This window comes from Hemicordylus capensis, chromosome 6 (genome assembly GCF_027244095.1).
Source record: "Hemicordylus capensis ecotype Gifberg chromosome 6, rHemCap1.1.pri, whole genome shotgun sequence".
Classification (NCBI taxonomy): Eukaryota; Metazoa; Chordata; class Lepidosauria; order Squamata; family Cordylidae; genus Hemicordylus; species Hemicordylus capensis.
The window spans coordinates 84,543,085-84,569,309 of NC_069662.1; the positions used below are offsets into that span (position 1 = coordinate 84,543,085).

The 26,225-nt window shown below is 41.3% G+C and overlaps 1 protein-coding gene across 4 annotated transcripts in view; it reads left to right on the top strand.

Moving 5' to 3' along the window:
• EGFR (epidermal growth factor receptor) overlaps positions 1–26,225 on the top strand; it is a 257,934-nt gene that overhangs the window by 197,751 nt on the left and 33,958 nt on the right. Inside the window, exons 15-19 of one of the 4 annotated variants that reach the window (XM_053260617.1) lie at positions 5,673–5,830; positions 14,230–14,265; positions 20,369–20,510; positions 21,756–21,878; positions 24,282–24,380. In XM_053260617.1, the coding sequence (XP_053116592.1) occupies positions 5,673–5,830; positions 14,230–14,265; positions 20,369–20,510; positions 21,756–21,878; positions 24,282–24,380 (558 nt within the window). Of the gene's footprint in view, positions 1–5,672; positions 5,831–14,229; positions 14,266–15,391; positions 15,448–15,521; positions 16,242–20,368; positions 20,511–21,755; positions 21,879–24,281; positions 24,381–26,225 lie in introns of those variants that run through there. The other 3 variants (XM_053260618.1, XM_053260619.1, XM_053260620.1) reach the window with 3 other exon arrangements.

Consider the following 26,225-nt stretch of genomic DNA (forward strand, 5'->3'; position numbering starts at 1 on the left):
ATCCCATCAATCTTGACAACAACCGCTGTCTCAGCATTGATGTCGACACCGGTTTTCCCGATTCTGACTACTTTGGTCTTCCGCTCAACTTCCTCGATGTCAATGGTCAATATCGATGCAGGCATCCAGCACCGTGTTAATCCTTCCTTTCCAACGGCTGCTGTTATCCCACAGCAGCATAAGCCGCTGTCGCTGGCAAGGACTCCTTTGAAATCACCTCTTATGTTCTTCGATGTCCATCCTTTCGCAACGCTGCCTCCTAAACTGCCTGTGCTCATGCACCAGTGTGTTCAGACGACACCGCTGCCATTTGACACCCCCTGCATTACCAAAGGAGCCGCCGCCTCAGCTGTCGGTTGTTCCTGTTGGGCCGGATCTCCCTGGACCTAGCCAATATCCTGAATAATTAAAAGACAATATCCAGAAGGTAACAGCAAATTGTCACCTTTTGGGGACCCAGGAAGGATGAGGGTATTTTGAAGAGACTCTATGGAGATCAAAGGAAGATACAACTATAAAGAATGAGGCTTACTGGACAGAGTCAGCAGTCTTGCCTAACAAGCATACTTGCTCAAGAGTCATCCCAGAGTTTGCTGCTAAACCACGGGGCAACAAGCAGGAACTCTGTCCATGGACAGGAACTGTCTGTGACTTCTACTGCACAGTGAGAAGTCAAGACTTCTCCAGCCATGGTACTCTCACTCTCTGCCTCACTCTGAGCAAACTGCCTGCTTGACCATCGCTCCCAAGCTCCTGTCTCCAGCTACAGCCTCTCTCCTTCAGCTGAAAGCCCCACCGCTCTCAAAGCCTCTGACCCTGGTAATATGCTCCCTCCACAAGCCTTGGATCCCTCTTCCTTCTTCCCTACTAATCACTGCCATCCCTCTCCTAAGCCCTCCCTTCTTCCTTCTTTTTCTGCTTCTTGCTAAATGTTTTATTAGGATTTGTTAGATTATTAAATAGCTGTAATTACTGACTGCACACACACATGTTAATTAGGCACATTACACTACACTTTGAATTGGAAACATGTTTTTAATTTGGATTATTTTATCCTGATGAGCAGCTTTCTATAATAAAGCCCATTGAACTTTTTGAGTGTGTCTCTCTCTGTCTCTGTTTGCGCGCCCAGATCCTACATGGTCACCATCTCCAAGAACCAATTCAGTTTGTGTATGATGTGACTTTGCCTCTTTCCCTCTGAGCATATACAGAGTGTGAAACCAGGTGTAGTTCACAACATATAATCTAGTATTTCTGCCCAGTTCTTTTGGTGACACCATGGCTTTCTGGAAGCATAAAGAGAAAGAGAACAGACCCAAACCCGAGTCCTGGAAGGGAAGGGAATTTAGTGGCGCCTTTTTAGGACCCAAGAAGGGGAAGTGGGAGGAAGCTTTAGAGGAATTTGGACCTTTTTCCAAATTTAGAATTTGTTAGGCAGAAACTTTCAGAACTTGAAGACTGTAAGGCTCTCTTTGAGGAATACTGCAGCAGGCAGTGCCCAGATAAAAAGGGCAGAAAAGCAGCAGCAGTCACAGTTCTCAGAGTCTTTCTACATAAGCAGTTAGAGAAACATGACCATAAAGATGGAAAAATTAGAACACTCATAGACAAGAATGAAGAGCTCCTGGAGCAAGTTAAGAGCATAACTCTAGCCTTGGAGGCATGTACTTTGGAAAGGGAGCAAGATGCTGCCCTGGGAAAAGTGCGCGTATGTGAAACCAAGGAAGCCATGGCTCTGAGACAATTAGAGGAGAACAAAATCAGCCTGGAGGACCATATTAGGAGTTTAGATTTCTCCAAACAGAGATTGGTTGAGGAAGTAGCACAGTTATAAAAACAGAACATGGCCATTCCAGGATTAAAAGAGCTAGTAAAGGAACTCTCCCTGCCCAAACCCCAGCCAGTCAGGAAGGACAATCCTTGTGATTGTCACTCTCAAGTCCAGCAGCAAAAAAGACAACTAGAGCAGAAGACCCTACAGATCTCTAGCATCACAGGAGCAGAGCCCGATCCCAGCTGCCAGCCTATGGCAGCGATTGAGGGACCAGCCCGAGAACACACTGCCTCCCAGGGAGCGAATCCCGTAGCAGCGATTACTTCCTCAGTCACCATTAGGCTTAATGCGCAGGGGCAGTCAGAAGGAACCACTGTCACTGTCAAGAGCATGGACCTAGCTGAGGCTAGGGAGCTAGCCAAAATGATGGTTCCATTAGGCCCAGACACCATTGTTGAATGGATGGCGGGACTAGTTAGGCTTCAACACGATTTAAGATTAACCATAGAGGAAACACAGACTTTGATCCATGCAGCTGCACCAGCTGGTTTACAGGCCCAGTTCATTTCTAAGTTCACCCAAAACATAGCTATTGTTCAAAGTGTAGAGAACCTTGATATATGGGGAGCATGCCGGGACATGTGTGCCATGGTGCTTCCAGCTGGGGCTATGCAGGAGCACGTAGTCACCGCCAAACAAAGGAGGGGGGAATGCCCAACGCAGTTCCTTTACCAAGCAGCAATGGGAAGATATCTGGCCGGTCTAGTGGCTGTGCCAGCCCAGGCTGTCTGGACTGTGAAGGGACCTAAAAGCCATGATCCGGGGACTCCTCCCATGGTACAAGGACAAGGTGGGCTTGCTAGGGGAACATGAGCCAGGCAATTTCAATGATCTCCTAGATCTAGTTCAATGTATTGTCAGCCAGCATGGCTTTGAGCCAGCTCCTGAAGAAACAGAAAAGCCCAGTAAACACAAGGTAGTGGCAGTCACCACAGAAACAGGAGTAGTAATAGGAGTGGGGTGGTTCCCCTTTAGTGATAGGAGTGGGGTGGTTCCAAAGCAGAGCTATAAACAGCAAGAGCAGAAAAAGTGGTCACAGAAGCCAGCATCCGAAAGGAGCCAGCTTTGGTGGGCACTGGAAGGGTTTGGGGAGGACATGTCCAAATGGAACCGAATAGAGACAGACAAGCTCAGGCGCCGGGTTGAGGAACTGGTTGCACACCCAGTCCAACGCCAAGCGCGAATGACCAAGAGAGGAGATCTGGTCTGATGGTAGCAAGCATGACTTGTCCTCTTAGCTAAGCAGGGTCTGCCCTGGTTGCATATGAATGGGAGACTAGAAGTGTGAGCACTGTAAGACTCACCCGTGTGAACCATCAGGGGGGCATGATGTCTCACTCTTTGCACCCTGAGTTCCCAACTATGGACTTGGTGCATCTCCAAGAACATCTTTGTGACGGCTCTTCACATCAAAGGCTTGCACAAAGTCTTGGCCGACAATCTCAGCAGAACCTTCAATGGCCAACAACATCATGAATGGGAGTTGAAACAGTCCTGCCTGGACCATCTTGTACAGAAGTGGGGCCTACCTTGCATGGGCCTCTTTGCTTTGGGAAGGAATAAAAGGTTTCCTCGATATTTTTCCAGAGTGGGCATTGGACCTGGCTCCCTAGGGGATGCTTTTTCAGCACCACTGGGGAGGGAGCCTGTTTGACCTGTTTCCCCCTCTACCTCTGATCAACAGGGTAGTAGGCAAGTTGATCCGCGACAAGGCCCGGGCCATTCTAGTAGCACAATGTTGGCCTCTCCAAACTTGGTTTGTGTCGCTACTCAGACTGACAACCGGTGACTTATATCACCTGCCTCTGGATCCAGATTTGCTGTCAAGAGATGCGGGAAGGATCTTGCACACATCCTAAGGGCCCTGAGACTCACAGCCTGGAAGGTCAGTTACTAAAGAATATCCTTCTCAATTCCAGGAGAGCTTCCACTCGTAAAAGTTATGCCAGTAAATGGAAACATTTTACGTTACATGCTAAGCACCATGGTTTTCTCCCAATGAAGGTTTCTCCTATGCAGGTCCTCTTGTATCTCACCAGCCTGAAGGAAACTGGCTTAGCTAATGTGTCCCTCCGGGTCCACCTTGCCGCTATCTCTTCTAAACATGCCGGCTGGCAAGGCCATTCTGTCTTCTTGCACCCAATATGCAAAATGTTTTTGAGGGGTGTTAATAATCTCTACCCCCCCAATCCATGCTCCAACTGAACAATGGAGTCTTTTCCTAGTTCTCGCCTTCCTGATAGAAGTGCCTTTTGAGCCTCTTCATGAAGCCAGCCTACGTTACCTGACGCTTAATACTGCCTTTTTAATAGCAATTACTACCTCCAGGCATGTAGGTGAGTTGACTGCCTTGCGCGCATATGAGCCATATACACAATTCTATCCTAACGAAGTCATAATGCGTACTGACCCGGCGTTCCTGCCTAAAGTCGTCATGGACTTCCACTTGAATCAGAACATTGTTCTCTCCTCCTTCTTTCAAAATCCTGAGTCTTGATTGGACAGAGCATTGCATTATCTCGATGTTAAACGATGTGTGCTCTATTACCTGAAGCGTACAGAGGATATTCGATGGACCAAGATGCTCTTTATCTTGTTCAAAGGCAAGAAAAAAGGTCTCCCCATATCTAGGCAGTGGCTTTACTGGTTGGTGGAGTTCATTTTCTTAACATACAAGTTACAGAATCAAAAACAACCTCCCAGACTCGCCAGAGCACACTCCACGAGGGCGTATGCTGCCTCCGCTGCACATTTATCTGACTTTCGCTTCAAAGACATCTGTGCTACGGCCACCTGGTCCTCGCACTTACCTTTCATCAAGCATTATGCTGTGAACTTAAGATTAGCTGCTGAAGCCAACTTTGGGCAAGAAGTACTCAAACGGGTCCTTGAGTAGTGGGTGAAATAGCTGCATCTTCCGCCGAAGGAAAGAAGTTAGCTAGTCACCCATTTCTCATGATGACAACAGATCACTTCCAGATAGACAGGTTGCTTACCTGAGGTGATCCGTTGTCAGTCATGAGACCCACCCGTACCTCCCCACTGCAGCATTTTCAGCACAAGCCTGTCTTACTTTTGATCAGTGAATCCCACACTCTGTGAAACATCTCTCATCAGACAGATCTCCAAGAAACTGAGACAAAATGGTGCCCCACTGCCAAAAAAAAAAGCAAGGCACGGAGCACGTACACGGCAGGGAGGGGGCACCAAAGAGGAGCTTAGTTAATCCATCCGAGAGGTCCCTGCACAGGCGCAGTAACTCATTTCTCATGACTGACAACAGATCACCTCCAGATCATAAGTTACAGGTAAGCAACCTAACTGTCTTAATTGCAAATAATTAACTTGTACATTATTGTGAAAATGTTCCATCTCCGCATCTGGGTAGGAAATAAGTTTGACTCATGCTACTGAGAAGTGGAGGAAGGCGTGGGGAAACTGAATACCAGTTTGATTGATCCATAGGAAAGGTTCAGCACATGTAAAACTCCTTGAGCTGCACAGAACTCCATTCCTGGTGGAGACTATACCTGGGGTTAGTCCAGACTCCAATACAGTTGTGACTAGGAACAGCTTGCTCCTCCAAATCCAGGTTTATGAAAACAATTTATTCTTAAACAATGTTTAGAAGAAAATAGAGACCAAACAATGCATTAAAACAAGTAATATAAGCCCTGGGAATGCTTGTGGTCCAAGAATCAGAAATAGGGTAATGGAACAATAAATCACATGGAAATTACTTGAAAACTCAAATAGTGCAAACTTTTGGCTGCATTCGTCCGCTCATGGAGAAATATCTTTTATATTCTCAAGCAATGCCTTGCTTCTTATCCAGGGTCCAGACAACTGCACAAAGTGTGCCCACTTTATGGATGGTCCTCACTGTGTTAAAACTTGCCCTGCTGGCATTATGGGTGAAAATAATACCTTAATCTGGAAATACACAGATGAAAACTTCATTTGTCAGCTGTGTCATCCAGACTGTTCCCGTGGGTGAGTAGAAAGTTTAAAAATAAAATGAAGCAATGTGCTTAATATTTTAATTTGTTTGTTTCACAGTGTAAATAAAAATTAACAAACCTAACTAGCTCATGAACATCAAAATACAATTGAATTTTGCAATTCACCTATTGCAAAATGCCATAGGAGTTTCAAGATGAAAAATGTTGTACTACTCTCTGTGAAACAATGATTTTGAAGTGTAGAAAATAGATTTAGCATGCATGAAAAAAGCAAATTATTGAAAGAATAATAGTTGAGCGAAACCATTAAAGCAATTATATTCAAAATGCAGAAAACTATGAATGATGAAATTCCATTATTACCACTAATTTATTTAGGTAGAATTTATTCATGGCATGTTACCTGTAATCAGGAAAATTATGTGAGAGGAAAGAATTACCACCCCACTTTCCCTTAGTACCATAGGCAGTTCTAGTTCCAGCTTAGGCCCTGCCTCCTTGGCTGCTACTAAACTTTTTTAAAAAAATCAGGGAAGATTATGATCACAGATCTCCCATATCACATCTAGTAATGTCTGTATTTGCTTGTAGGTAGGCCCAAACTAGGGCACCAAGGTTAACTTCTTGGGTTAGAACTATAGTGACACCTGGTGGACAGTTAAGATAATTTATTTCAGCGTTCCCATAGTGCCAGAGGACTTGCCCAATCCAACCTTTTTAAAAAAAAGAAAAGGAAATAGACTAAAACTTAACAATCTGATATACAGGATATCTTTTGCTATCTTTTTTATAATTACTACCAGTTTCTATCATGACTTGCCCTAAGGAATCCTGGGAGCTGTGGTTTGGTGAGGGCGTTAAGAATTATCTGCTAGAAAACCTCAGACTTCTCTCTGACTGAGTTCCCTGGCAAGAAGCAATTACTGATAAACCACTTTAAGTCTGTACTATAGATAAGCCCTTGTACAGTTGTGATTTTTTGACATAAAAGGTGAATTGGGGCATCAGTCGTGGAAGGATCATCTGTGCTGATTCCCCCCACCCCCCAAAGTCTTAAAAGGTATTGTCCCTTTTCCTCTAGATGAAAATGGCAGTGTATAGTCTAGTAAACCATGATGGGGCCATAATTTGAAGGGGTGAGTGGGTGGGCCTGCTGAAGCTAGGGTTGCCATGCCCCCGCCCCTGGAATTCTGGGTATCACCCAGATTTTAAGCATCTCACCCAGATTCTCCTGGATTTCAGCTTTCTTTTTTAAAAAATAAAAGCTCTAGCTCTTGTAGAAGTGTAGTTGTGGAGCAAAATGTGCAGTCACTCAACCACTGGACTTGGATTAAGAGAGGAAGAGCACAAGAGGCTACCTGGGAGGGTTTCACTTTCACAAGTACAATAATCCCCTGAGGAATGTTGCATTGTTTGTTATCAGCAAAGGAACTCTATCGGATAGCTTGCTTTTGATGTGAATCACTACCTGCCTACCAGGCAGTGTTCTCTCTAATTTTTTTTTCATCTGTGTGCGATCTAAGTTTTGTTCTGGGCAGAAGTATCAAGACAGTGTGCGCGCATATGTATTCAGAGTGGGGCCTTCCTGATTCAACCTGAACGAGATCTAAAATTAACTGAGCGGACATCAGAAAATGTGTGAGCATGCGCACGTCTTAGAGCGAACAGTGCTACCAGGCTGTGTGTTGTAATGTTTAAGGACTTTCTTGGCTTTACATTTAATGCATGCCCACTTAGAAGTAAGCACCGTTGGTTTCAATCAGCTCTTCTCTCAAATAAGTGTGTATAGAATTGCAGCCCTAATTAAATTGCTGTGCATTTTGTTGTTGTTGTTGTTCTATTGCTGCGGTTAGTATGTCAATGAAAATGGTCAGGCAAATATATCTTCCCCAACTATTGTTGGTAGATATCCAGGGCAAATATAAGTCAACTGGAAAGTGCAGCTGCTAATTTGCATATGTAAATTATTTTCAAGCCAATTTACATAATATACAAATTAGGCACCTGGATTTGGAGAGCCAGAATATGGCAACCCTAGCTGTAGCCCACTAAATTGTAGATTGTAGATGGACTAATCACATCTCATAGCACATTTACAGTAGAACAGCATACCAAGACTTTGGCTTCTTTCTTATGTGAAAATAATTATTGGTCCCTTTTAAATGTTAGCCTAGCTGCATGAGTGTTACCTTTCCATGAGCAGATCCCATATGGCTGGAATAACATCTACATGACCTCACTATAGGAGTAAAGTTCAACGGAATCAACACCCTGCTCTAAGTGGGTGCCAGTTCTGTGGGCCACACAATTGTCCTTTGCCCATATGCATTAATGACAAAACATTATTGCAGCTGTGTGAGAACTGCTCACCATCATGTAACACCCACATGGCATGGATAACATTCAAAGGGTCTACACATCTACCTCATTCAGTGCCTAAACCTTAATATCTGTATTCACTAATCCAAAAACCTTTGGTTTAAGATGAGAATTAAGATGCTTTACATTTTCACTCATGCTCTAAAAGCATGGAAATGGTAAATTAAGGTGCCCATCTTTTAACCTCCACACCATATAAGCTGTGCAGATTTTATACAGTCTGGTATATCATGCTGGCTTTAGAAATGAGGCTCCATGTACCCAGAAGTGCACCTAGGTAATTTTGGAGCCTGGACCTAAAGCCCTCTGGAGGGCCCCCCACTGCAAGTTAAGCATCATTTTTTAACATGTAGGTTCTTGAGGGCACAAACCACACCACCCAGGGCAGACTAAAGGAGATTTGGAGGCCCCAGTGGGTCTGGAGGCCCTGGACTTCGGCCCTGAAATCCAGGGGTAAGAGCACCTCTGTATGTACCTATCCGTTGCCTTGGTCTTGCATCTGGACATTGGGCTGGGGAACGATGCATACAGACAGAAATTCAACAGGTGCAGCTTTCTCAATCATATTCATAGGCAGTATACCTCTGATGTAGAACCTTTTACAAGTTCATTCAGTACACTACCCCTGTTGTCTCATCTAGCTTGGCAAGGTCCCCTGTTACCATGCAGCCACCTCGAGCTTCCTCATAAGCATATTTATACAGTCCCTCACCACCTCCATGCATTTCTTTGCAAGTTGATGCTCCACTCTGCCACTAATATGGGTATAGCACTGGGAAGAAGTACACTTCCCAGAGGCCAATGGCCCTGCCTTCCCAGTCAGCCCTACAGGGTCTGGTTCTCTCAGAAGAGGCCCTCCCAGGATCAGAAATGCAATTAACTGCACAAAGAGCCGTAGTGGTAGCGGCCACCTCATGAAGCACCGGGGGGTGCTGCAGATTCATTGGTTTTGGAGTGGGACAGCCCGAATAGCCAACACTTGTTTTCTAGCATTGAGGGTAAATTTTTAAACTGCTGCATCTCAGCCTCTATATAGATCTGCACCAGATTTTAAGGAGTGATGTCACCTAGCTCAGTGGTTCTCAACTGGTGGTACATGTACCACTGGTAGGGCACAGAAGTCAAGATGGAATGAAGGGTTTTCATGGCAATTACTAAAGCCTCCTTCAGGTGTTACAAAGTGACTATTCTAGTATAGAAAAGAGACTGAAGTCCTGCCCAACTGTCAGTTACTCTCCCTTGCGGTGGTCACCTCATGCTTACCACCTTTGTCTGAAGTGGCAAAGGCTGTAAACATGTTGGAGGTTCCTGACACTGATAAGGTCAGAAATGCTAGATGCTTGCAGGTAAGTAAGTTGCAAATGCTGATTTGCAAGTTACACATTGTACAAACCATCGTGAAATGCTTGCAAGCAAATAGATGATTCCTGAGCTATCAGGTGTGGTGGAGGAGAGCTGGTCTTGTGGTAGCAAGCATGACATGTCCCCATAGCTAAGCAGGGTCTGCCCTGGTTGCATCTGAATAGGAGACTTGATGTGTGAGCACTGCAAGATATTCGCCTCAGGGGATGAAGCCGCTCTGGGAAGAGCAGAAGGTTTCAAGTTCCCTCCCTTGCTTCTCCAAGATAGGGCTGAGAGAGATTCCTGCCTACAACCTTGGAGAAGCCTCTGCCAGTCTGTGAAGACAATAGTGAGCTAGATAGACCAATGGTCTGACTCAGTATATGGCAGCTTCCTATGTTCCTATGTTCAATTGCATAAAATTGTAACTCTTATTAAAGCCAATGCTCTGAGTAGTCGAATCATCAAATTACTTTATGAGGGCATGGGTACCGAGCACACAAGCTTGTTGCTGCATACCAAAGTGAGATGGTTGTCACGTAGCCATCCAGAGTCATTGAGCTGAGACAAGCAATATCTATCTTTAGATATTTTCTGGCTTAAAGTGAATATAAATGGAATAAACAGAATATAAACAGAAGCCCTGAACATTAGATTGCTTATAAAATTGGAAGTATCCATCCAATCCCCCTGAAATTTCACACACAGCAACTATTCTTCTCCAGATTAATAGGCCCCAATAACTGGGTACAGAATGGCCTGCCAAATATGATGATCATGTAAGTCCTCGAAGCACAAGGTAGCACTTCACCATGCTGGATGCCAAAATTTTGTAGCCAACTAAAATGAAGTCACAATTTTGTTTCAAAAAATGAAATTAGTGGATATAGTAAGAATGACAGTGTGATTCCACCTCATTATTGCTACAACAGTGATTAGGAACACAACAAGAAGCAGATAATTTCTGTTATTTTCAAATTTGTACTTAATTATTCTTCTTTTGCTTAACCTCTTCCTGGTGGCTACCAAAGGAGGCAAGCCTTTGGTATGAGACTGCCGGTTGAGAGTGGGCTTTGTCTGTTTGTTTGCCCTTTAATTGTTGCAGCTTTTGGTGTGGGGCTGGAGGTACTATAGCCTGGTGTCAAATAGTTGGGATATAGAGCTGGAGGTTTTTGGTTTTTGCTGGTCATTATTCTTCACCTCAGGGGACTTACTTGGGGTGAGTCTCTTTGCTGATGTCCTCTTTGAAATTATTAAGAAAGTCCTTTTGCTTTTATTGGTTAGGGCTGGGCTGGTTACAATTAGGGATGAGCCCAAATCATTTCAATGTCTCTTCCGAGAGGCACCAAAAAGCTTTGGCATGGGGTGAGGGGTTCCCTTAAGAGGAGGTGGGCAGGCAGGGATTTAAATTGTTTTAATGGCTTATTTATTTGGTTTTATTCATGGAAACCACCTATATCCATCTGGGTAAAGCCATATAACAATTTAATAATAATAGGTTTGTCACTGGAATTCTGAACTTATTGACAACTAGTTTTCAGGACTGATAAGGCTTTGAAGTGTATGTTTTTAAAAGCCAGTTCATATTACTGCTTTTATTGTTAGGCAGCATCTGGGCTAGACCTCTGCTAGCATAAATGCTGTTGCACTCGCATAAGGATGTAGTGCAAAGTAACCCCGGCTAGTGGAACATATTGCTCTAATGGTAGCATGACATGTTGCACAATATGGTGCACTACCTCTTGCATAAGCTCATATATGTTAATGAGAAGATTTGTGTTCTGCTAGTAGTAGAGCACGGCAACCACAAAGAGTCCTTTCCATAAGTGTCACTGTGGGGCTGCTGTACAATATGAACAGAATAAATTAAAAAAGAAAGCACTACCTACAGGCTTACAAACTAAATTTAAAATGCCAAATCAGTTCTTTTTACTTATAAGTAATGGCAACTGAAGGGGGCTTTGTAATCTTTGGTACGGTTGTCTTTGCTGCTGTTTTGTGCTAGGTTCCTTGGTTGACACTTTATCTGCCTTACATACTGTACTAAACACTTCAGCAGCACTTAGTTCAAATTGAGGACTTAACTAAGAGGACAGTATGTACTCAATTTTCATCTCTTTCTTTGCATGCAGCTTGTAGATTATTCTGTATTCAATGTGTTATGTGCAGAAAGTTATTTATTTCAAATATGGTGTGGCTTCTGTGAGTTGCCCCTCTGTTGCAGGTAGGCATATAAACAATCTCCCACCTGCAAATATGTTGAATCACAGTTCTTCCACTGTCAGTCACATATATTATGCATTTTCAAAACATGTTTCCCCCCAAGACTGAAAATGGCATGAAGAAAACATGTCCAAAAAAATAGCTTGAGAATCTGCCTATTTGAAAACTGATAATTTCTACCCCATCTTTCAGTCCAAATGGAACACCAGAAGTCTTACAGAAAAGAATAAAAAGCTGCTGATCCATCTTGACATACAGCCTTGGTCTGGGATCACATCACCCGTGTCCTGGTTATCATCAGGTCATTGTAACTGTTCCCACTGCCTTTCCATCCCATTTATCACCTCCAGCTACTTGCAATAAGAGTTGTCTTTCAGGCTTTTGTTATGTAGGTTAATATTTCCAGGGCCAGGGTGTTTCCAGGGCCAGGGTGTTTTTATTTAAATATCTAGGGGTGCTGATCAGATTGCATTCAAACTGATCAGATTACATTGACTTAGTATAGCATAGTATCTGTATGAGTGAACTCTGAACCAGGAAGTTGTTGGTTGAATTGTCTCTTCTGCGATGAATTATCTAGGGCTGCCTTGGGCAAACTACTGTCTCTCAGTTTCACCCCCATTTTATAATATGTAAGTGGTACTAACTACATCTCATACTGCACGGGAGGAGGCAATGGTAAACCCCTCCTGTATTCTACCAAAGAAAACCACAGGACTCTGTGGGCACCAGGAGTCAAAATCGACTCGACAGCACACTTTACCTTTACTACCTACTAACCTATCTTACAAAGTACTAACCTACTAACTTTCCTTACAAGTTGTAAAGATAACTGAGATAATGTATATGAAGTATTTTTAATATTCCAAGCACTATAAGAATGCAATATATTTATTATTAGATCTAGTCTAGGTAGCAATAGCTGAAACTGTACAGCAAGAAGCAGATCTCTAATAGTTCGTAGCTTTATAAAAGAGAGTTTATTGAAATAAATTTGATACTGTCTACATTTTGAGATCTTTTTAAATATGCAACCTATGAAAATAAGTTTACTACTTCCACTTCTGTGGATCATAATTGCTTTTTAAAAAAAATTCAGATAAATCAATAATAAATTTTGTCATCTAGAAGGTTAACAAAAAAAGCTGAGGCAGGAGAAAAGGTCCAGACTCCTATTTTTTCAATGCCCGTGACTTTCCATTTCATTTATGACTGTAAATGAACCTATTATTGTTACATTCTAAGTGTCCTGTGAGATGCCATAAATCTTAGCAACATGGCAGTAACAGATTAAATTGGAAACGGAGGTCTGAGAAAAAACCTTGTTAAAATTGTGATGGAAAATTGGCCCTAACCAGCTGTGTCTGTTCCAAGTGAATTAATATTTACGTGCATGCAGATGAAGACCTGTGTTCATGACAGCATATGGACTGAGTAGTTTCAAGGATTTGTATGCTGGCCCTCATTTTTACAGTAAATGGAGAGAAAAGAATTGTATTTCAAAGTCTGGCAATGACCAGGAAGTCAACCTAATATGCTCACATTTCTTAGGTTACTTTCTGAAACAGCATGGGAATATTAATGGTGGTTTAAAAGCTGCCTCATATAAAAACTGCTTGCATGTAGAGAAATAACATGGCGAGGAGAACGCTAGATTCATTCTCCTTGACAAATTAACTTTCTACAGGTGTTTTGATTGCTACATACTGCCATTTTAGAGATAAAGGGTTTTCTTAATATATCTTCTCATTCGCAGCAGAAACTAATTTTTATTAGAACAAGAGTAGAAATTACTAGGAAATAATGTTCACTGATTAATGTGCATCTTAGCCCATTAATCCATGTGCATCTTAGTCCATGTCATGGAGGTTAATGCTTTTTCCTTAAACATAAAAGTGTTCCATTGTATATGGTGGACAGCTGTATTAAGTAGCCTGAGGTCTAGTACTGAGATTTGCCCCGATATTGGCTCTATTCCTAGATATTTTCAACCATTTACCTTTCTGCAACCAAGAATGTTAAAAGCAAGATCACTGGATCCTTTCATGTAGGAGAGCAAACAGTTGTCTCTTTGTGATAGGTTGCTTTGTGTGGTCAGGAAGAACATTCTTTTTGAAGTTAGTGAATAAGGCTGTGCTTTTTAAGAGACGGAATTTGTACTTGAGGGGGGGAAATAGGAGTTCTTTGCTGTGCTTGAATAATGGACTTGAATAATGTTCTGGCAGGCTCTTTTCCCTGTATGGTTAAAGACACTCAAGTCTAAAGCTGTTCCTTCAGTGGAACATACAGAATAACCTGACCCTTGGACAAAAGCATCTGTTCAAGACTCTTGATATTTTCCAAGGTCTTTTATTTCCTTAGCACTCACATTGTCTTAGAAAACAAATTTATTGGTGTTCAGAGAGACAAAATTTAAAATTCTCATTGAAAAGACTGTAGATGTAATCTTATTAATCTTATTCTGCCTGGTCCCCCTTCTCTTCACAGATGCAAAGGACCTGGACTTGAAGGCTGTCCTAATGGGTAATTGTTGCTATTTAATTATATGTTTATGACGAGCATAATAATATGCATGAGTGTATGTGTGCACACACTACAGTATATGCAATATATTTTATTTTTGGCAAATATTTATTTTATTTTTATTTATTTTACATTTTATATCCCGCTCTTCCTCCAAGAATCCCAGAGCGGTGTACTACATACTTAGGTTTCTTCTCACAACAGCCCTGTGAAGTAGGTTAGGCTGAGAGAGAAGTGACTGGCCCAGAGTCACCCAGCTAATATCATGGCTGAATGGGGATTTGAACTCGGGTCTCCCCAGTCGAAAGTCCAGCACTCTAGCCAATATACCACGCTGGCTCCAAATATGTATGAATCCAAATATGTCTTGGATTCATACCAAGACATCAAAAAAGAATCCAAATGCTATATGCAAGTATTTTAATATCATAGTAATAAAAATGAATGGTTGAAAATTATCCAGTCTAGGTTGTATATAATAAATCCAAATCAATATATCTATATACTCTAATAAAATAGATGAAAAATGATCAGTAAAATTGTCTCTATGTATCCAGCTGAAAAGAAAGAATCCAATAGTTCATGTCCAAAATATCATGTCCTCAAAAAATGGGAGAAGTGTTCCCAAGTAGTCACAATGTCACATTGTGGTTGAAAGTTAAAGGGTCCAATCTTGATTTTCTCAATTTCTAATCAATCTTGCCAGACATGTTTCAACTAGAATGTCTTCATCAATGGCAATTATCTGTAAAATCTTTGCTTCTACAGGTAGTCTCCAATCCCAAAATGGGGGTTGAACTGCACTACTTTCTCACTGGAGGGAGAAACTGCCACTGATGACATTCTAGTCAAAGACATTCTAGATGAAAAGTGTTAAGATTGATTAAAAATGAGAATAACTGACTTAAAAGGTAGCCTATCTTGATGCTATAGATTTATGAGTTGGAATAATTTATCTATGCACACTAAAACAACAATGGAACAGCAGCTGCCAAAGGACTTGGCAGGGGGGGAAATCAGCGTTTTAAAGTTTTTTGCAGATGCTGTTGAGCGGGGGGAAATTTGTGCAATCACAAATAATAAATATGGATGAAGTTCCACTGATGTTTGACTGTCCTCCGAAAAGGACTGTGAATGAATAAGGAGACAAAACAGTTCCCATAGTGACAACTGGAAATGAGACGACATCTTTCACATGTGTATTAGCCTGCGCTGCAAATGGCAACAAACTAAAACCAATGCTAATTTTTAAACAGAAATCTATCACAAAATGAGATTTTCCTGCAGATGATGATGTCCGTGCTAATGAGAAGGGGTGGATGTGCAAAGACAATAATGTTTGAATGGCTTGATGAAGTTTGGCAGAAAAGAAAAGGAGCTTTTTAAAAACCACGTAGCATTTTAATAATGGACTCAATGTGTGCACATTTCCTAGATTCAGTTAAAAATGAATGCACAAACATACCAGCTACACTAGCTGTGATTGCTGGTGGTTTGACCAAAATCTTGCAGCCCTTAGATGTATCCATGAACAAGACATTTAAATGTGAAGTGAAAAGGCACTGGGGAAACTGGATGAGGAAAGGCCTGCAGACATTCACAGAGGGCAGGGAAATGTGCAAAGCAACCGATGGTGAGGTCGCAAAATGGGTTTTGGAGGCACGGAAAGCTGTTAAAATTTCTTTGGCGATTTATGGTTTCACAGAAGCTGGAATTATACAATCTGGAAATGCTGTAAACAATGCAACTAACAGTTCACAAAAGGATGAAAATGACAAGGATGCAGACCTTGTTAAACCTTTTTATTTTGGAGAGCGATGATTTGGACTTCGAAGGTTTCCTTTGAAGTGCAGTTTGAAATTCATAACTTTTGGAATGTGATGCGCAAAAAAAGCAGCCAATGTTTCCTTTGAAGTGAAATTTGAAATGTATAATGTGATATGCTTAAAAATAAATAAAAGAAGATTTCCTATGAAGTGTAATGGGAAACTATTTCTGCAATGTGATGTGCTAAAATTTTAAAAAAATGTTCAGGATTTATGTCTTCATTTGCTTTCATTGCATTAATTTCCTTTCAGTGGTTTAAGACTCATCGTAGTATTGTGCAGTAAAATTTTAAACTTAGGTGTATGACAGTAATTTTTAAAGCGTTCAACACGACACAAAAAATGCATGATGTCCTGCTCTAACTGTGGTGCTTACACTGTTGTCGCATTTACACAGGCTATCTGAATTTTTTCAACCTTTCCACCTTACTGCGGCATTTATGCCATAAATTACGATACTATGATATTAAAATACTAGTATATAGCATTTGGATTCTTTTTAATGTCTTGATATTGTCAAATCCAAACACAATTTTGTTTTCTGTTTGGATTCATGCTAAATTTACCCATAGCTATGATGAGGTTATTCCCCAGTTCTTTCTTGTTAAATATACAGGGCCGCACTTGAATTCAAGTCATCTTTATTTTGGGTAAACACGGTTATGACCTGTATTTAACCTCTATCTTTTAAGGCATTGTCTTAATTAATTAAGGCACAGCCTCCAATGACTGTGGCTGGTGTCTAACCTGTTTATTTTTTTATTGTGAGCCCTTTGGGGACAGGGATCCATCATTTCTCTTTGTAAACCGCTTTGGAACCTTTAGTTGAAAAGCGGTATATAAATATTAGTAGTTATTGTTAATTCAGAGTCATCTTCTATTCAGATAAATATGGTACTAGAATCCTGTGTTTTCAGGAAGTTGACTCCAGCTTACAAACAGATTGTGTTCCAAAAACAGGTTGTGTTAATTTGTAAGTCAGGTGTTAGGAATTCGGAACGTATTTTTGTTGCAAACTGATATCACTGCCCCAAGAGAAACAATATTTGGAGAATTATATGCTTACCAACATTATTTGGAATTACTGTATGTGCATGCTTTGATCTCTCCAGAGCACTTCTTCTGGCAGTAGTTTACTCTAAAACATGGATAGATTAAGTACTGTCAAGTCGGTGTCAACTCATAGTGACCACATAGATACAATAAAATACAACAAATACTTATATACCGCTTTTCAACTAAAGTTTCCAAAGCAGTTTACATAGATATAAATAAATGAAAATGTAGATTTATTTATTTATTTATTTATTTATGTTGTTGTTGTTGTTAATTAATTAATTAATTAATTAATTAGACTTCTATACCGCCCAAACATTCATCTCTGGGTGGTTAACATAAAAACAATTAAAACACATATAAAAGTTAAAACAATGCAACAATTTAAAAACAACCATAAAATTAAAAACAGACAATTTTTAAAAGCTGGGAAAGCTTGGGTGAAAAGATGGGTTTTAGGGTGTTTTTTAAAAATTGCAAGAGATGGGGAGGATCGTATCTCAGCAGGGAGCACATTCCACAATCTCGGGGCAGCAACCAAGAAGGCCCATCTCTGTGTAGCCATCAGACGTGTTGGTGGTAACTGGAGACGGACCTCCTCAGATGACCTCAATGGGCTGTGTGAGTCATAGTGAAGAAGATGCTCTCCTAAATACCCAGGGCCTAAGCCATTTAGGGCTTTTTAAGTTACAACTAGCACTTTGTATTTTGCCCGGAAACCTATAAGCAGCCAGTGAAGCTCCATCAACAGAGAAGTAATGTGGTCTCTCTGAGATGACCCAGAGACCAGCCTGGCTGCCACATTCTGAACCAACTGAAGTTTCCGGACTATGAACAAAGGCAGCCCCACGTAGAGCACATTACAAAAGTCAAGTCTGGAGGTTACCAACAGATGTACCACTGTTTTGAGGTTATTGATCTCGAGAAACGGGCGCAGCTGGCGTATCAGCCGGAGCTGATAGAAAGCACCCCTGGCCACAGCCTCAACCTGAGAAATCAAGGAGAGGTGTGGATCCAGAAGTACTCCCAGACTGTGAACCTGTTCCTTTTGCGGAAGTGTGACATCATCTAGAACAGGTAGATCAAGATTGTCTCTGGAGTTCTGACCCCACAAAATAAGTACCTCCGTCTTATCTAGATTCAGCTTCAGTTTATTCTCCCTCATCCAGCCAATTACTGCCTCCAGGCAGGCATTTAGAGAGGATATGCCAGCTCCTGAAGAAGTTGGTACGGAGAAGTAGATCTGGGTGTCATCAGCATACAGGTAACACCCAGCTCCAAATCCCCTGATGATCTCTCCCAGCGGTTTCATGTAGATGTTAAAAAGCATTGGAGAAAGTACAGAGCCTTGAGGGATGCCATACTTAAGCTCAGATCTCGAAGAGCAACATCTTCCAATTGACACCATCTGGATTCTGCCCAAGAGGTAGGAGCGGAACCACTGTAAAACAGTGCCTCCCACCTCCAACACTCTCAGATGTTCCAGAAGTATACTATGGTCGATAGTATTGAAAGCCGCCGAGAGATCCAGAAGAACCAACAAAGTCACACTTCCACTGTCAATTCCCAGTTGGAGATCATCCATCAGGCTGACCAAGGCAGTCTCCACCCCGTAGCCCGCCCAAAAACCAGTTTGAAATGGGTCTAGATAATCAGTTTCTTCCAAGACCACCTGGAGCTGAGAGGCCACCACCCTCTCAATTACCTTGCCCAGCCATGGGAGATTGGAAACAAGCCTATAATTGCTCAACTCTGAGGGATCTAATGCAGGCTTCTTTAGAAGAGGTGTAATAATTGCCTCCTTAAGAAAAAGAGGCATCCTGCCCTCCCTCAGAGAAGCATTTATGATTTCCACCAGGCTGTCTATAACAGCCTCCCTGCTAGATTGAACAAGCCATGTTGGACAAGGGTCAAGAGAACAAGTTGTAGGCCTCACTGCTCCAAGCAGCTTGTCCACATTCTCAGGTGTCACAAACTGAAACTGATCCAGTCGAATCGCATAAGAGGAGTTGCTGGACACCTCCAGTTCAGACATCAAATTAACTGGAATCTCCATCTAGATCGGCCCGAATCTGAGAGATTTTATCTGCAAAAAACTTTTTAAACACGTCACAGCGGGTAACTGATGACTCCAAATTCTGTTTCAAGGGAGGGGGGGCGGATACTAGTCCCCTCACAACCCTGAACAACTCCGCTGGGCATTAACTCGCAGAGGCAATATGGGCAGAAAAGAAACACTTCTTTGCAGTACGTATTGCCTAAGCATAGATCTTTAAATGTGCTCTATGTTGTAGTCTGTCTGACTCGAATCGAGTCTTCCACTTGCGCTCCAGTCACCTACCTTGCTGTTTCAGCCCCCGCAGTTCTTCCTTATACCAAGGGGCCAGTTTTGAAGTGGGGGTTGAAGGGGACATTTGGGAGCAATCATGTCTACTGCCCTGGTGAGCGAATTGTTCCAATTCTCAAGCAGGGCATCAACAGGATCACCAGCAAAGCCAACATTGAATCCCTCCAAGGCTTCTTGGAATCTTAGTGGATCCAATAACCTCTTCGGGCGGACCATTCTAATAGGCCCCTCGCCCCTGCGGAGTTGGGAAGTGGTTGTAAGTCCCATCTTAACCATATTTAGTTTGTTTGTTTATTTATTCGATTTCTATACCTCCCTTCCAAAAATGGCTCAGGGCAGTTTATACAGAGAAATAATAAATAAATAAGATGGATCCCTGTCCCCAAAGGGCTCACAATCTAAAAAGAAACATAAGGTACTGTGCTGGGGGTGGAGAGGGCCAGTTAATCTCCCCCTGCTAAATAAAGAGAATCACCACGTTAAAAGGTGCCTCTTTGCCAAGTTCTCAGGGGCCTTACTTGCAAAACAATAACCTAATTCTATTTTGTCCTTCTTTCAAAACAGCATCATGAGATCTGAACACTCAGTGGATGGTGAGTTGGTATCACCACCCTAATATGAGCCAATGTAGAGGTTATAGCATTAGAGTAGGAACAGGGAGAACCACATGCAAGTTGATACCCCTCCATGCAGCTCACTGAGTGACCTTGGACCAGTCAGTATCTCTCTCAATCTAATGTACAGGATTGTTGCAAGAATGAAATGGGCCGAATAATCTTGTATGCAATCCTGAGTTCCTTGTGTGGAGTGGCAGAGTAAAACTAATAATAATAATAGATGATCAATGCTGTTTTATTTTCTTTTTGCATTCTAGCTCTAAGATCCCATCCATTGCAGCTGGAGTTGTTGGAAGCATCCTTGGCTTAGTTGTTGTAGCATTGGGCATTGGTCTCTATGTGCGCAGGCGTCGCATTGTTAGAAAACGTACTTTGCGCAGGCTGCTGCAGGAAAGAGAGGTGGGTACAACAAATTATTCCAAAATGTACTAAGTGCCAGCAGCACAGAATCTTTCCAGACTATCTATTTACAGCATTAAAAAAGATACCATCACACAACGAAGTAGCACATATGTCAGACCAAGGTGGGCAGAGAGTGGCATCCAGTTGTTCAGCAGGCATGGAGTAGGGAGAGGTTGTCCCCATGCATCTTTGTTTCCCATGGTGTCCTATGAACCACAAGTGATGGTTCATAGCTGCAACAAGCATCAGTGAAAACCCTGTGATTTTTCTATTTATGTATGCATTTTTTAAATAGGCAGGCAGAGCTGCTCTTCAAACTTCAGAATGCATTTGTTCTCCAGTTTTGTATCTGGCCTATGGCTTATTTATTTACTTTTACATGTATAGCCTGTGCTTTCTCCAAGAAGCCCAGTGTGGTGCATACAATTACACTTATTACATTTGTCCTCCCAACTGCCCCATGAGGAAAGGTTATACTGAAAGATAAGTGACTGTCGCAGAGTTACACAGTGAGTTTCATGAATGAATGGGAATTTGAACTTAGATTTCCCCAGTCTAATCCAGCACACTATTCCTGTGGCCTCCTCTAAAAGACTCCTATAACAATGCTAATGAAGGGGGGTGGAATTAATTGTGGTGTTGTTGTTTCGAACCCATTTGTTTTTCATTATAATTCATTTTAATGTGAGGGGGGGCTCATTTTAATTTTCCATTCATTTTCAAAAGACATTTTTCATACATGCCTTTTTATAATATTAAATGTGTTCAAGGACACTATGCTGCTTGTGTTGCTCTTAGCAGTGCCCAGTGTAGACTTTTTTATTTTCAGTGTTATACGTACAGTAACTAACCTGGAATACCTTTATTAAATGCTACAGTGTGCTATCCTGGAGGATTAGATGAAATTTACTGTATAACTGTTCCCTTTTCTCTGCATCTTAGCTATAAGATAATTATAGGTTGAATTCAGAACCTTTCCAAAGATCTTATCCTGCTTTATGTGGAAGCCTTGCAAATCAGTAACTCTGACCCAGTTTTCAAAAATGTTTTGTTTTACCAATGCAGCCTATTTTGAAGGTTGTGATAATAGAGCACAGATACTGTCAGTTTGTATCACTTGTTATGTGCTTCTCAAAAAAGCCCATAATTTTGAATTGTCTTCTGGTTTTGTTTGTTTGTTTTGTGGGCTTTGGGGTTTTGTTTTTTAAAGTCATCTCTTCCATGTTTTTTTCTATTCAATAGCTTGTTGAACCTTTGACACCCAGCGGAGAAGCACCAAATCAAGCACTATTAAGGATTCTAAAGGAAACTGAATTTAAAAAGATCAAAGTTCTTGGCTCTGGAGCTTTTGGTACTGTTTATAAGGTAAAGTCACCACCTTTATTGCACATTGACAGAGAGCTGTATAAACATGCAAAGCTGTAAAAAAAATTACAAATGTTAACTTGTTTAAGAATAATCTCTGGCTGGAATCCAAAGAGCTGGTTTAAGTTGATCCTGGGGCTTGGGCATACCCAGTGGGAGCAGCGAATCCTCCTGTAAAATTAGAAATTGCTTTTTAAAGTCCTCTTAGTTTCAAATGTGATCTACCAGGTAGTATGGCAGGTTGTGGGGCATGGGGACTGCTGTTTAAGAAATATAAAACCAAAGATCCCTTGGGGATGCAGAACTACAGTGGTCCCTCGACTTACAAACTACTCGACATAAGTATTTTTCGAGTTACAAACGGCAGTTTTAGATCCGGTTTTAGATGTGGTTTTTTCGACTTACAAATTTTTAGATGCGGTTTCCTCGACTTACAAATTTTTAGATGGGGTTTCCTCGACTTACGAATTTTACATGCGGTTTCCTTGACTTGCCTGCCTGTTTACTGCCTGTTTATTCTTGAAAAGAAATGTTCCTGTGCAGTTTGCAAGCCTTACTGGGGATCTGGGTCTTTTTTCTAGGCTCCGGAACGCATTAATCCGTTCCCAATGCATTCCTATGGGAAACCACTTTTCGACTTACGAATTTTTCGACTTACAAATGTGCATTCGGAACGGATTAATTTCGTAAGTAGAGGGACCACTGTAGTTCTTTGAATCCCACAGTCTTTCTTGTACCAAAGAGAGCAGAATGACACGCACTATAACTCAGAGTATATTTACTTGGGAGTAAGTACAACACAGTTAAATGTGCATTAATTATGCATACCCAAGTATTATTATTATTATTATTATTATTATTATTATTATTAACATTTATATCCAAGTAAATATGCATAAACTGCAGTCTTGTTATATGAAAGGTTTGGTAATACTAAAATGTCTGAGGAAGCTCTCCCTGATCACCACAAATTATATTGGAAGTAATCTATTTCTTCCCCTCCCCAAATTAGATATGTTTTTGATCTGGTTCAAGGTTCAGAAAATATCAGGCCCTGCTCCCTTCCCTATCAGCCCGCCATCCTTCACAAACACACTCTCTCTCCTACCTTTTATCTAGCAGGTTCGATCAATGACTATTAGGGGCAGTGGCAGCAGCAGCTAAGAATGGGGAGTGTAGAGGTTTTTTGTACTCTCCCCCTGTTGTCTTGGTGCATGTTCCTTCCCTGGCTTCAGCATGCCATGGGAAAAAGCAGTGGTGTGGCATATGTGTGAGTTGTGGGGTGTGTGTGTGTGTGTGTGTGTGTGTGTATGTGTTTTGTTAAAAAAAAATCCCATCTTCGCTCCATCTCTCAGTGCATCAGCAATAAAAGGAAAGGTGCGGTGCAGCCGAACATAGGAACATAGGAAGCTGCCATATACTGAGTCAGACCATAGGTCCATCTCGCTCAGTATTGTCTACACAGACTGGCAGCTGCTTCTCCAAGGTTGCAGGCAGGAATCTCTCTCAGCCCTATCTTGGAGAAGCCAGGGAAGGAACTTGGAGCCTAGATGCTCTTCCCAGAGCGGCTCCATCCCCTAAGGGGAATATCTTACAGTGCTCACACTTCTAGTCTGCCTTTCATATGCAACCAGGGTGGACCCTGCTTAGCTAAAGGGACAAGTCATTCTTGCTACCAGAAGACCAGCTCTCCTCCTATCTATCTATGAAAGAGGTTTGAGGGTGAATGTTCCCAATTTCTGTATCATACATAAGAGGTTGGGCAGTGCTATATCTGAACTGGGACACTTTATTTATTTTTATTTTATTTTTTACATTTTATATCCCACTCTTTCTTCAAGGAGCCAGAGCGGTGTACTACATACTTAAGTTTCTCCTCACAAGAACCCTGTGAAGTAGGTTAGACTGAGAGAGAAGTTACTGGCCCAGAGTCACCCAGCAAGTATCATGGCTGAATGGGGTTTGAACTCGGGTCTCCCCGGTCCTAGTGCAGCACTCTAACCACTACACCATGCTGGCCCTCTCTCAAACACTTTTTGTTTAGGTTTGTTTTTTGCTTCTCAGTTTTTTGTTGAGACGTAATGAATGTTGTCCTGTGTACATTTGCTTGGGTGTAAGTCCCAGTGACATCAGTAGGTCTTAATTATAAGTGTGCATGCATAAGATTGTGCTGTGTTATTGAATTCGTATGTGTGGATTATATGTTGGGTACTACTTCATAATTCAAATCCCATTTGTTTCCAAAAACAATGTAATATGCACTTATCCTGAAATGCCTAGCCTCCTCTGCTTGTTAGCTGCTGCATTCAAATCCCTTCTCGAGGCACCATTTACTTTACATGCTTTGAAGTTTAATTCTATGTTTAATTCTATGTTAAACATATCCCTTTTGTGTTTTGACAGGGACTTTGGATTCCAGAAGGGGAGAACGTTAAGATTCCTGTGGCTATTAAGGAATTGAGAGAAGCCACATCTCCCAAAGCCAACAAAGAAATTCTTGATGTGAGTTATTTATTTTATTTGAAGCATTGAAATATTGGCTCTTTTGAAGCATGAAGGCCAATATAAAGGCAGTATTGGTCAATAGGATACATTTTTTCCATACTCCCAAAATTCCTTCAGTAAAAATACCAACATTCTGAGACTGATTTTCTTCTTGAATTGAGTTGCAATAATTAAAAACGGTAGTTGTGTTAAATGCTTAGCCAATTTTCACTTGTATCCATATAAAATTTCAATTCAAAGAAATTAAATTATTCCCCTGGATAGAAGTGAGAGGGGGAGAGAGGAGAGGTTGATTTCTCTGTATTGGGTGTTTGCTATAGTCTATGGGATTTTTCTCTCTCATTCAAGTGCATTCATGTTGTTGTCCACTGTGGAAATGAACTTTTCTAGAAATTAACTTCCGCTTAGTAGGAGGGACTGGCACTTATTGCCTAACAAACGTATTTCCGATAACTCTTAAATTTCATTAACAATGTAATAAGAGGAACAATAATAGCCATTTTTAAGTGTGCTTTTAAGAAAAACAAATGTACATCATGAAGTATTTTTGTAGTGGTGATTTTTTTTAGTTGTTAACAATTCCTGTAATGTACCCATAATTCTCCTGGAAAGGTAACAAATTAGTCAATGAACTATATAACAAGATAAAGGCAAAATTTCAGTAACTTTGCTTTCCTAGTAACTGTGGATCTGTGTTGGAGATTAGTACTCCAACAAATAGACGCAGTTTGTATCTGTGTAATTACAAGCCAGGTTACAGATGCAGAGAGGTAGAGATCCTGAATACTTCATGATCATCCTGCTAAGTTTCTTTCTTCTAGTTACACACCAGTACAAGGCAGTAGATGACTTTATTTCATTGGTGAAATGTTGGCTGTATCCTACCCTGAGTGATGAAGGAAAGATGCTTAACTAGTTTATACCGAGGGCTTTTTTCTTTCCACCCAGTCCCTCCTGTGTGCTGGATTGTGCAATGTATGCAGCATGAATCAGGTTGTTCATGGATACAATTTGTAGCCATTTCAATTATCTTGGATGCCAAAAGTGCCCCTACAGTAAACAGAAACTATTATGGGCTGCCTCTGTGTATAGCCTGGCTCCAGCATTGCACATATTTTGGCTGGACACAGTAGCCAGCCAAAATGTGGGCTCATCAAAAAATTTGGGTAGATCACTTTTTCAATAGCTTTAGAAACATTCTGAAATCTTCCCCAAAAAACACAAAAACCATAAGATTTAAAACTGCCTACTTAGTGTTCTATAAGGCCCAGGCAAATTTTTAAAAAGAAACAAAGGTTAGTGCCAGGTGAGCTTTTTTGGGAAGGCATTCCAGGTATGGGGCACCATATCTGAATATACACTCTCTCTGCTCACCATCTACTGGACTTCAGATGGTGCAGGAAACAAGATTAAATATTACTCTTTTAAGGATAGATTATTTTAAAACAATATTTGGGCATATAAACGTCAGAAAGAAATAATGCTCCCTTTGAGCAGGAAGCTCCTTACATCTCAGGCTTATATAGGTTGAATAGCTTGTGCATTTTGATACTAACCATAGAGAAGAAAAAGAAAGTGAAAGATAAACCTATACACAACTGTATAACTTTTTATACAAATCCATCTTTGTTTATCTATTGTGGTATTTTTTTTTGCAGACCCATCAGCACTGACCAGCGAGAAACTTTCTAGAAAGTTCTACTCTAAAGGGGGCTGGCCCTGCTTCTAAACATTATGTATTTATGCATAGCAGTCTTGTTGAGGAGAGGGGATCATAGTCTTCCCTCATTCTTCCTTTTCCACCACTACATAGACCAACAGCATTAGCAGTTCAAAGTCTGA